At 39.4% G+C, this 12,695-nt stretch overlaps 1 protein-coding gene across 2 annotated transcripts in view; it reads left to right on the forward strand.

Moving 5' to 3' along the window:
* The first annotated feature begins 5,601 nt into the window (after nucleotides 1-5,601).
* The window catches only part of clybl (citrate lyase beta like), a 61,488-nt gene continuing 54,394 nt past the window's right edge, over nucleotides 5,602-12,695 (forward strand). For both annotated transcript variants that reach the window (XR_003294937.1, XM_026294895.1), the window contains exon 1: nucleotides 5,602-5,657. Coding sequence is in view for 1 of the 2 variants with exons in the window: in XM_026294895.1 (XP_026150680.1) it covers nucleotides 5,614-5,657 (44 nt within the window). In the remaining variant the exon portion in view is untranslated. The remainder of the gene's footprint in view (nucleotides 5,658-12,695) is intronic.

The following is a 12,695-nucleotide window of genomic DNA, read 5'->3' on the forward strand; positions in this document are numbered from 1 at the left end:
GCAGAGCATGCCTCAGTAATATTCAGTTCCACAGTCATTTTTCTTTCTTGTCACTTGTCTTATTGTCACCACTTTGCTTGTATTAAAAATTCACGGGTCACTTGTATGGCATTTAGTGCCTGTCTCCAGTGTATTGCATGCCCATGTTAACTAGTCAATTGTGACCACTTTTCACAGCAGCGGCAACGCCTTGGGCAAACTGTGATTTCATAATGTTTATGGTGTCAGTGGCAAGCCTGACGGGAAAATGGTAATAACTCCACTACCAATATGAATAATGAATGAGCTCATATAATTTCATAAATCGGATTGGATGTGCAACATATGGAAATAAGGGGACATATTTTTGCCACTCTGTTTCACTGTTAAATAGAAATGCTAGACTTTAAACTGCTTTTGCTGCTATCATGCAGTATCCTGTATTATATAGCCTGCAGCATGCTATGTGAACAGTGTCTACTGTACCATCACAGAGGTGCATTTGACAGAGTGCACAGAGGGAAACTGACATTGACATTGTGCTGTAAGCAGGTCTGTCCTGAGGTGAACCATGTGTACACAGCTTTAGGTCCTCTCTGATGTAGGTGTTTTTAGGTCCAGCGGTGTCATGTTGCGAGGCCACCGTCCCACTGTGTTTGTTCCATGTCAGTGTGCTGAGAGCAGTGCTATGGAAACATTCATTCATAAACTTACATCCAGCAAGTTTTCACGTAAGATTCATAGATCCTGAAAATGTAAATAACTGTTGTGCAGAATTCATCTTCCTTTGTATTTTTGCTTCCTGAACTTTCTTCAGTTTATGGTTTATCAGAAATAATGCTTGTGAGTAATGTCTGTTTAGGGGTAATGAAAATAAATATTGTTCTTTATTGGCAAATTATATACATAATCGCTGAATAACTGAACATCTAAAGCTCTGTATCTCAGAAAAAAAAGGCTGCCCAACACATTATTCCAAGGTCTGGTTGTACCTGCTCATTAATTCAGTTAAATGAAGTGAGAGAGGGGGAATCAGAGTGAATCGAACAGGAAAAAAGCTCTTAAAACCATTTCCTGTGATTTGGGTAACATGCAGAAAAGTCTGATTGAGTTCGTCTTTCCCTTTCTTGTTGCCTGCCTTTTCTCTCAATGTAAATACATATTAAATTTATTATCTCTCACTTCTGTTTTTACTGGCATTGTTCTTTCTTTTATAGCATTGCTCCTTTCCTCTCTCTTTCTCTCATGATTGCTGGGTCAGCGGATTGGGTCAGGGGGCTCAGTCTGGTTTTATCCACCAGCTTTAGGCAGTAAAGGCTAATGCCTCCTGACACTCTCAGGTCCATCATTACCAGTCGCATCATTCTAGTAATGCAGTGTTCATCAGGGCTTGGGATTGCGTGAGGGCCCTCATCTGGAAACCCAAACAACCTTAACCTCATTGAATTCCAGTTAAAGAATGCAAAACTTAATTAATGGATTAAATGGCTACTTCTTATTGGATTACCACTTTTTTTTTTTTATTTTGAGAAATCACTCTAAAATATTTTTATTTCAGTGCTCTAATATTGCAAAAAAGAATATATGGAATATTCAACAAACCTTGTTTATGTTGAAGTCCATAAACACACACCACTGAATTAGTTGAGATGTCGTAATTTCTGTTCAGAGGCCAAAGTTTAATCTGATTTGTGTGGCCTCTTTAGCTGGTGTGCTGGTCTTTGCCAGCCATACTCCACTTCCTTTACAGGCACTCAACTGAATTGTTGCTTAACCTGCGCAGTGACCCTGCCACATACTATCTCCATCCTTCTACCCTAGATCCACCACTACACTATTCCCCTTGTGGGCAAGGGTTTTGCTGTGCGTCAACCAGAGCCACAGACTTGTGAAGGGGAATTCCACAAACCTTGTCTTAGAGCAGAAAAAAAGTCAGCACCAGTGCTTACTCATCTGTTAAAAACAGAGTGATCTGCAAAGTTTGTATGAGAGGGTTTTTGACGGTGCCCTGCTGCTTTGTCAGTGCAGCACATGCTGCAGGCACTGGCATCCCCTATTGCCTTCCAGGTCATTGGCTAGGCTCAGCGGGAGCTGGGCTTCTAGCCCCATGAAACGTCCCTGATTCACAGCTGGATCCGTAACAAGGTATCATAGCAAATGAGTCGGTAAAACATCACTGGTTTGAAGAGCGTGAAAAATTGTCATGATATCATTTGTAATTCCTGATCTCGACTGCCGTTGGTAGGAGAAAGAGAGACAGGATAAGAGAGAGAGAGATCTGGTAATGAAGAGGATTTATTCATCTTCACCTTCTCCACCAGTCTCTGCCCCCTCTCTTCCCCACCACGCCGCAGCCTGACCCCCAAACTGATGCCTGAGGGGTGAGATCCAAACTAATGTAAGGAGGCAATAATTAAACATCTCGTGATTCTCAGCCAAGTGGCTTATAGGTGTTGCACTCTTAACATGAGAGCTTTATGACACACTGTCCTGTTCTTGAATGTGGCTTTTGGTCCTCATTACACATGACTCAGGAGTCGTGATGTGTCAGATTGGGCCCATCCTGGTGTGTTGCAGGGATAGTGGTGATGTTTGGGGAGGTTATACAGGGTACATAAGGCGTTAGTCAAGTGTTACCAGGTCTCAGCATTGTTAAACTAGAAGTAATACACCTGCTAGGCATATAAAAAAGAGCAGGGTTTATTTAACAGTTTTTACAAAACAGAACTTAAATATCATCAACATATAGTAAGCAGTAAAAAAAGGATTTTCATTATGACATTTTAAAGCAGGTATTTACTTTTCTTAACACAGCCATAATCTTTAAGTATTAGAAAGATTTTTAAGATATACAGTACATTGTCATAGTCTTTAACCAAAATTTTAATTATTTGTGCACTGTACATTGGACATAGTTTAGATTGTAGAAAAAATGTAATATGGAATATAAAATATTAATAATAATAATAATAATATAACATTTATTTGCTATTAAAATACACACCACATTATGTATTATGTATTTTACAAAATTAGATACATAAACCCTTATGATCTTTAACCTTTCTATGTTTAGAGTACAGTTGGCTGTGAGGTTGTGTGTGAGTTTGATGGATGCAAAGAATGGACAAACATCAGCTCCCTCTAAAACCACAATGGAGACCTTGGATCTAAATGTCATGGTTTCATAACGGATACACTGACATTTGTGTGATGGGATTTAGCCATGGGTTAATATAGCCATTGCTGGCACACTGCATTGATGTCCATCTCACTCAGGCTGTGAAGTCTATCTCACCTTTTTTTTTGGTGCCCTTACAGAAGTTTCTTTCAAAAGGATGAATTGGATTCTATGCTGGTTAAAGCCAATTATTTTATCAGAAAAAAGGTTTGATATGTAGGTTTGTTTTATATGATGTTAATGTGCCTCAGGAGCTGTTCAGATCACTATTTTTTGGTGAGTATTAGGCTGGGGGTGGGGGCTGTTTGGGGAGGCAAGCAATCAGCATTAAAATCAGAGCCATGTAAATCTAATCAATTATACAGTTTTTCAGATAAAGTGTTGGTAAATCAAAACACATTTTCCAAAAGTCACAGTATAATGAGAAATTTAAATTGGAAACAGAAACCATTTGTTTATTATAAATGCCAGGGTGAGGTGGTGACTTGCCATCCATAAATTTCGTTATCCTTTCATATTCCTTTTATCTATGACTACAGCTTTGGCTCTCGTTCAAGATTTTAATGAACCCAGACTTCTGAGGCATCAAGGCCTAGTGATGCATTGTCCATTTGGATCAGGGAGTACAGTGGGGGGACAAAAGCAAAAAGCATTTGCCTTTGACATAATATTTTATATTCCATTGCCATAAAGGGCGGTCATTAGGTGAATGCAAAATTTAACAACAATGTAACAGACTGACAAGAATAAACACATATTCAGCATATACATGGAATTCATAATTATGTGTGTGTGTGTGTGTGTGTGTGTGTGTGTGTGTGTGTGTGCCTGTGTCCGTGTGAGTGCATGTGGCAAGAGGTGACTTGAATCAAAAAATAATTTTCTGTGCTTTATGAGGAGACAGAGAACCCCCCTGCTTTGGCGCGACCTGGTGTCGGCTGCTTTCTTGGGCTCAGAGGTTCCTAGGGGAGACCAGAATGGAAGTTGAGCATCTTGCTGTGATCCAAAGAAAGTGTGCCAAATGCTATCAAAACTGGATTAGTAGACAACAATTGTGTTCGATGAACGAAAGGGGGAGGGAAAGAAGTAGTTTCCAAGTAACCCATGAATGGAATTTTCCAACTCCATTGCATTTTTATCCCATGTAGGAATCGATGTGCACATATGGCCCCTTTGTTAAGAAGGAAATTCTACATTGAGAAAAAATATATTTACATAAAAAGCAGAAAAGCAAAAAAATGTTTGTCGGATTTATTTCAGTGATATTTTTTTATGTATAGGTCATTTTAGATGTGGCTAGCAAGATCATTTGTGTTGGTCAGGCTACAAATGGTTTTCAGATGTTTTTAGCCTATGAGACAGAGAGAAATACATCTATTAAGAAATCATCATTCAACAAAAATGACCTGGAGGATAAATAATGGCAAATTGTCACATTAATGGTTCACATTTTGATCTGTGACTCTAATAAGTAAACCGTTGTCTTCACTAGACCCCTTATTACACATTATGTGTATCTGGTTTGCAGGCAGTTCAACCACAGACTGATGTTTCCTTCTTGGATTGTTTAAATCAACAATTTTTAAAAGGCACTTACAAGTAATTTAAAATAAACAGCCAAGATTAGAGAAAATAAAATACCAGTAATTTGTCTGGGAAAATCATGTTTCTTCCCCCAAAGATAGTGAAACCCTTATCTGGTGACCCAGTAGGGGTCTGAGGTTGGAAAGCATTGTATTACATAAGTGAAGTGAATGGCTCATGTACTTTCTGTGCTGGAAAGTAGGGAAACTATTCTTTGACTACCCAGACACTTCTTTTACTCAGGGTCTGCCACCAAGTGCATTTGGGTGTTCCACCTTCATGAAGCAGCCCTTCAGTATAGGTCAGCAGCACATTCACATGTTGGCTGTCCTCTGAATGCTGACATTTGGAGCAAATCCCCTGCTGACTTAATCATGGCACATATTACGTGTCATTTGTGCACCACACTTGGACCTGGCTCATGGTAATGGCTGTAATTCACCACTGCTGGGAGAAAGAACTCCTGACGTGCCTTGTGCTCAATTCTCCCTTTCCTTTAATTCATTCCCTGTTTTTTTTTCCTTCAGTCTGGCTCTGTCTCTTCTGCTTCTGTGATGGGAAAAATCTTTGGAATAGGCTATATCAAGTGGACAAGTTATAAGTTAATCAGTGTTTACCAGGTGATTTGTTTGATGGCGTCATTTCTATTACTTCTTTTGATTAGTTATTGATATGAGTGCATGTATTCTCGTAATCTCCACTGCAGCACCTTTATCCCACTACTCCGCTGTTTATTTACCCATGTGCTAGTGCTTTTCCAAAGCCCGCCCCTACTTAGGTTCTGACCAATCACATCGCTCGAACTTCACACGGGAACAACTTCTGTGGCCAATCGCTGCTTGTACTTAAAGCGCGTCATCGAAGGAAACATGGCGGCACATATCACCAGGGCTGTGAGACGACTTATTCCACAGTAAGTGAGTTTATATCTTTTATTTAGCCTGTTACTGATGTATTTGTTTGTAGCTGAGCTCTTTGTTTGTTCCTGTAGAATGTACACAGAGCTCGCGTTGCTTTGCAAAGTAAACACTGCTGCGGTTCCGTGTCTTCGAGTTTGTCTGGTCCGGTTATTTATGTTTCCACGTTATATCCGGTCCCAACATCTCCTTGCTGCTTACAATAACGTTATATGGCAGTTTTATGAAGTTAATGTCCGGAATAATGCTGGACTAGTCAACAAGAACTGCCTCCTACAGAACACTACGGAGGTTTAATACCCGTATCCAGTCAATGTCTCTGGTGCCAGCCTACAAATATCTAGGTCTACACCTGGACAATAAGCTAACTGGTCACGGAGCACAGGTGGATGATATAAAAATGGGAAGAGACGACTTTTTCTCCAGAGGCGGCTTAGCTCCTGCACCTGTTTCACCGAACTATGGTAGCAAGTGTGCTATTTTATGCTGCAGTCTGCTGGGAAGGCAGCAGAAAGATGCAAGGTGGCTGGACAAACTGGGTCAAAAAGCTGGTTCAGTGACTGGAATGAGGCTGGAAGCTCACTGGAAGCTGTGGTGGAGAGATTCACACAGACAAATGTAGAGACCATCCAGGAATACACAGACCGTCCCCTTCACAACATCCTGATGGAGCAGCGAAGCAGCTGCAGTGGACGACTCACCTCACTGAGCTACAGGACTGAACCATACAGGAGATCCTCCATCCCTGCTGCCACCAGGCTCTACAACACCTTAGCCAATGGAAGATGACAACTGACTGCTATCTTATCTTAAAATGAACACTCTTATTTAAGCTAGGCCTACTAATAGTTATGTTTTTGTGGGAACTATATAGAAAAATAGGCTCACTAACTGAATAACTTAATGAAATCTTAGCCTCCAAGTATAAATCAGCCAAAAAAAACTATGGATCCTTCCTTGCTTTAGTACATGCAGGTCTATCATTAGTAAATATTTACATTATTTATTTTGCTATGATACGCATGTTTGCTTTGTTAGGCTTAAGTTAGGACATTAAGTTTTCACCATTATGCTGCATATTCATTCAAATGCTATACTTGCAAATGCTGATATCTGTAGGCCACCATGGACACTTGTTGATTCATGTGTTACCACTTTAGCCACAACTTTCTAGAAGCACTTAGAGCTTCATTGGAAGTTGTAGGAATTGGTGCTGTTAAGTTGTATTGCTACTGTATGTGGTGTTTCTAATATTGAATCTATCTTCACTGATGTAAATAGGGTGGACAGAATGATTGATGCTGCACATTACTTTAATATCTAATGTGAATATTCTGTAATCTCCAACGCTATGGTGACCTATATATTGTACATCATCTGTATCAGCTTTAAGTAGATGATTATCATATTCCAGGAAGTATTGTCAGTTTTTGAAAGCGCAGTCACGTGATTTCTTCTTAGCCTCACACCCTCCTTTGCACTGAATGGCTCAGTAGCTTAACAATTTATTAGCTTTTTTTTCACTCTTGAGCACTTCTCCTTCACTCTGCATACTCTCAAATTTTCATCCAAGATTCTCTAGTCACAGTGTTTCCTATCAAAAGTATTTAATGGTTAACTGCAAATTCCCAAATGTCTGTATCTATTTCAATTTACATAAAATGGTGGACCAGCACCTTTTAAGCATCATATAAAACAATGGTGTCTGTCTGTGCTTGTATCCTGAACAGATTGAAAATAAAATATTTTCTAATACACAATAGCCCCTTTTTAAACTTATCATCTTACATTTGTATTTTTAAATGGATTTATGAAGTATAAGCAATTTTCTGGGTATTTTAAAGTTTTTCATATGTTGTGTGTATACTGGTATACAGAATAAGCATATAAAAAGTCAACCATATTAATGGGTTTAATATTTAATGTTGGTGCATGTTTTGGGGAAGCAGTACTGTCATGGTTAAATGAAGCCATCTCACGTGGTTTGAGAGGAGAGGAATGTGTGCGCTTGTTTTATGAACAGCCTAGAGCTCTCGCCTTGGCATTGGCGGCAGACTGCTCTTTGTCACAAACACCCTTGTGTCAAAGATGCAACAGCATCCTGGGGGAAGCATTGACTGCCGCTATGAAGTCGACAAGTGATGAAAGTAGCCTAGAGGTTGTCAATTAAGAGAGCCAAGGCCTGGACCTTATAAGTTAATGGGCAGTTTCCCCTCACAGGGCCTGCTCGAGCTTTATAGCACAGCTTATAAAATCCCCAAGTGTAATGCACCCCTATAACGTTTTCAATTAAGAGAAGGGGCATAAAGCAGTACAGACACTTGGCAGTCAGGCTAGAATGTTTATAAAGTGGCATTTGGCATAAATTGGGAAGGGAATTTTCAATTGCCCCAGTTGTTTTAAAGCTGCAGCTACTGTGCAGAATTTTATTTTGATGGCACTTCATGCTGACTGGAAACATTACAGACTTCCTGATGTCTTCACATTATTAGTTCTTTTAGCTTGGTCATATGGATGCACAGCCTGAAGTTTAAAAGCCCTGCCTTCTCAGTTGTAAAAGACATTAAAACCAAGACAAGATAGAATTTGAATATACATTTGTAATATTATAAAGTCTTTATGTTAGTATGAGGTGTCATTATAAATGCATTAGTCAATTCGCAGTAAATTGGGTTATTTCCATTTAAAATGGTAATACCAGAGAATGCAATTAAAGAAAATTAAATAGAACTGAGCAAATTGTTTGTGAACATAATTAGCATGTATACAGCACAAACCCCTTGTTTATATTACTATTAGAAATGAGCAATAAATGTAAATGCTTAAAGAAAATCCCTTCACTCATCTTCTTTCTTTTGTGGTCAAACTGGCTTAAGCTTCTGGTAGAAAAATAAATGGGTGTTGAATAAACACCAGTGTGTTGACACCTCATTTCCTCATTGATTGGTGGTGGAAGCTGAGCTTGAGGTGTCTGACCATAATCCAATCAAACAACAAAACATCCATGGGTACTGTGTCACCAAGTTTTGCTGCCATGGGGGATGACCAGGAGGTTGGCCAAATAACCTAAAACCCTGTGTTTTATGCATTTCCTGAACAATTTATTTATCTGATCTTCTATGGGGCACATTCTTGGCTTCTCACAGTCCCAAAGTTTTGAAATATTTTTGATGATGCAGAAAAATATATGAATCTCTTTTTAAAGAAAACCTTTATTCTTATTTTCTTTTTATATTGTGCGTAGGAAATCCAGAGTTGTAGTCGAACAGGAGACAAGCTGAGTTAAACAACCCGGTCAAATACATGATGGGGTTCAAGTAAACAAAATCGGCACCAACACCCATTGCCAGGGGATGTATTCATCAGGGTCTAACAGTGCACTTTTTTTGCAGTAAAAAGTAAATTTTTAAGCCAGTGAATCAGTGAATTTCTCTATTAACTGTTGTTGATCCAGCTAATCTTGCCTTTGAAATCTGTTACAGAGCATTAAGTTAACACATGTTGCTGTGTGAAAACAAAACTCTGGTGACTGGCATGGAGGCCAGCTGAGTAAACGTGGTTGAGGGAGCAGTGTGGGGTGGCAAAGGCCTACACTTGTCCTGGTTTTGACCAAGGTGAATCCATACGGTCAACAGATGGATATGTTCCCCGGTATCCCCATAGAAGAAAAAAACAAAACAAGTGTATTTGCTTTAACACTGAAGCCTTTGATCAGCAGCACATCTTCATCTTTAGAGTAGGACTTCTTAGGACCCCAGAGCGCACATGGAATCGCATCTGTATAAACACGGCCCGGGAGGAATGTGTGAACAAAGCAACAAAAGAATTTTGTTCTCGAAACGTGGGGTGGACTTGGCTAACGGGTGGTTTATGTGGTTTAGCGTTTGAGCGTGGTGGTCGGATTGAAAGAGAAACTGGGGAAATATTCCATGTTTTTAATGATAACACAAGTGGGGAAACTTGTGTTTTTGCTTTTTACAGATGTGAGCCAATACAAGTGCTGTGATGAAACGATCCCTTTTAAGACAAGTGCAGGGAATTTAAAAAAAAAAAAAAAAAATGTACAAAACAGTGTTTGGTATCTTTGGATATTTTTGTTCTAAACTTTTGATAAAATTGTGCACAAACCGCTGTGAAAGCATTATTGATATAGTCATATTTTTGCAGTGTAGTTTTTCAAGCTGTTTATTCATAAGCCATACATATGTATTATCTATTTCATCAGTGAATAGCTGTCAAAATATTTGAAGTATTACTCAGATCTTTTTAGAGAGCCCATCCAATATTCTTCTGAATGTCATGTATCAAGTTATAGCCTGTGCTAATGTAATTATTGGACAGTATTATTGCATTTGCTTTAATAACTTACAATTTCTAAAAAAAAAAAGAAAATAAAAGAATGTGCTGAGCTGGTACAGTTTAGCTCATATAGCATTAATTGCGTAGTAGTTTGAGGTGTGTGTGTGTGTGTGTGTGTGGGCAGACAGGATATTGCTTCCAGGTTTGGAGTCAGCTCCTTGTTCAAAAGGCCAAAGGGGCCATTTTGGCTATTAAATACATACAGATTTAAGTTCAGTTTATGCTGTAGAAACCTGTTCATTTACATCATTGACATCATGGCATTGTTTTTATCAGCTATCAACAAAGACTATATTTTGTCCTGTTCCCTGGTTCTTTTGCCACGTTACTGTTTTGGTCTTCTCACGGCACTGAGGTTGGCTTATTGCCATGGTGATGGTCGGCTAGTTCCAGGACGATGAGGTGTAATTTACCCAGCATTTCCTGTCTGATACACAGCATCCTAATGAGTAAGAGGCCTGCTTTTATTGCAGAGTGTTTGTTAACCAGGCACAGCAGGGGCATTTTGTGTGTGTGCGCATGTGTTTGTGGTGTTTGTATGTGTGTGGGTGCATATGGCTTCCTTTGCTGTTTTACCCTAGCGTGTTCGTTTTAAGCATATGTACACATATGATCTAGGTGGGACTGTCTATAATAGTACATGGGTCCACATGGCTGCAGTTCTTGGTTTAACCTCTCGGTGTCAGTGTTGACAGTGTGGCTTGTGGTGAGCTCTCTGAGAGCAGCTTGTTGTGTTTGTTCCAGTAAGAAGTGAAGCTTCATCTTATGATTTTTCCTCATTAGTCTCATACTGTTGCTGAGTGACAATCCAGGAAACCTGGTTTGGAATATTAACAACCGTGTCTGTGTGATAAAGTTGTGCTGTACAGAAAAAACATTTTCCTCTAGTGAGAGACAGTTTGTCATCAGGAGTACAAGTAGTATTAGTTTTTTGTTTTTATTATTATTGATGCTATTAGTAAGATTGTTATGATCATTATTTTTAGTTGAACTAGCAAGTTTAGTGTCAAAGGGTGGTAAAACCAAAATATCTTAACAAAAGTGTGTTTGCATTAATTTGATTATTTAATCTTTATTACTAAATATAATTTAAAATGTTATTTTGACGGAAAAGTGCACTATACCAAATATTTATTTTTAACAGCTGCTCAGATCAGTTTTTCTCTGCTTCATATCACTGCAAGTTTTTTTTTTTTTTTTTTTTTTTTTTGACTGCTGAGTAAGCATTAGTAAGTCACAGCACTTGCCTGGGCAGTTGTGATAGTTATGTCAGTTTTACATTTTACAAACTTCATGATTGATTGATAAGTTGGAATTCATCAGCTGAAGGGCTCAGTGGATGTAAAACATTCAGTGTTTGTTGTTAATTATATATGTACTCCCACAAGCAATTAGGGCTGTGATTTGGTGTACATAACTTTCCAGTGAAAACAGGACAACTGAACTGTCTTTCTGTCTCTTTCTAAAAATAATGACAAATCATAGCCTATTTCTGATCTATCTGGGCGTGCAGAGAGAGTTGGCTGGTTGTGTTTGGTATTTTGCCATTTTTCAAACTGGCTTATAACGTCTCATCACATCGCCAGTACAAGTTGCAGACAGACGGCCTCCTGTTAGCACTATACTTCATTAGAACCAGGTTTCAGTGGTACCACACACATTCAAACAGCAGGGCCATCTCCCCAGCATCAAAGGAGATTTTATACAAAGGGTTGTCTCTGTCTTCCTATCAGTGTCTGCTAATGATGCATGCTGCACACGTTTTTAACATTGACACCCTCCTCTCCCTATCACTCATTCACACTCTCTCTGCTTCCATTTCTCCCCTCTCTTCTTTCTCTCTCTCCTCTCCCTTTCTCTCTCTCTCTCTCCCCTTCTGCCTTTCGTGGTGTTTGTTTGGCTGCTGGGTTTTGTTTGTTTATTGTTTCCAGATGGCAGACGCAGACTTCATTTGTGTGGCTTTCAAGTTCCCAGAGAGCTTTTTACTGCCTTGGCTCAAGCGCTTATCCTGTTTCCTCTTGCCGGGCTTTATGATGGGTCCTTTATATGTAGCAACTGGAAGCAACTGTCACTATCAGTCTGCATTGGGGAGAACAGGAGAAAGCCCAGAGAAAGTGTCTTTTTTTTTTTTTTTTTGTGCTCTTCATCTGAACATCTTCATTACTGGCAGAGCAGTCAGACCACAGATGAAGACAATGTCTTTTTTTTTTTTTGTTTGTTTGTTTGTTTTTTTTTTCCCTCAAGGGTGAATTTTACTGTCTCGAATATGAGTGTTTTTTGTGAGAAGTAGGATAAAATGTGCAAAACTAATTCTTTGTATTGACATGACAGGCAGCGTGGTCACAGTACTGATGAAGCTGGTACTGTGTTGTTTTCAGGGCTTTGCTGAGTCGAGTCTGGGCATCATTAAGCGCTGTGACATCACTTATTTACAGGAACCCAGGAGGGCGACTCACCCAGTAAATGTGGGGGGAGGACCAGTGCATGTCTTTACTCATCGGATGCGGTTTTAAGATGGAGCAGTAATCAAAGCTCTCAGCTATATAAAACCCGCCCCTTCTTCTTAAGGAGGCCTTTTCTCCTGGCTGCTGCTGAATGAGTGATTACCCTGGCATTCCAACCTGCCTAATCCCATTTCTAGCATTGATTTAACACAGAGTAGCAGTGGCTGCTTG

This window comes from Mastacembelus armatus, chromosome 21 (assembly GCF_900324485.2).
Source record: "Mastacembelus armatus chromosome 21, fMasArm1.2, whole genome shotgun sequence".
NCBI classification, from domain to species: Eukaryota; Metazoa; Chordata; class Actinopteri; order Synbranchiformes; family Mastacembelidae; genus Mastacembelus; species Mastacembelus armatus.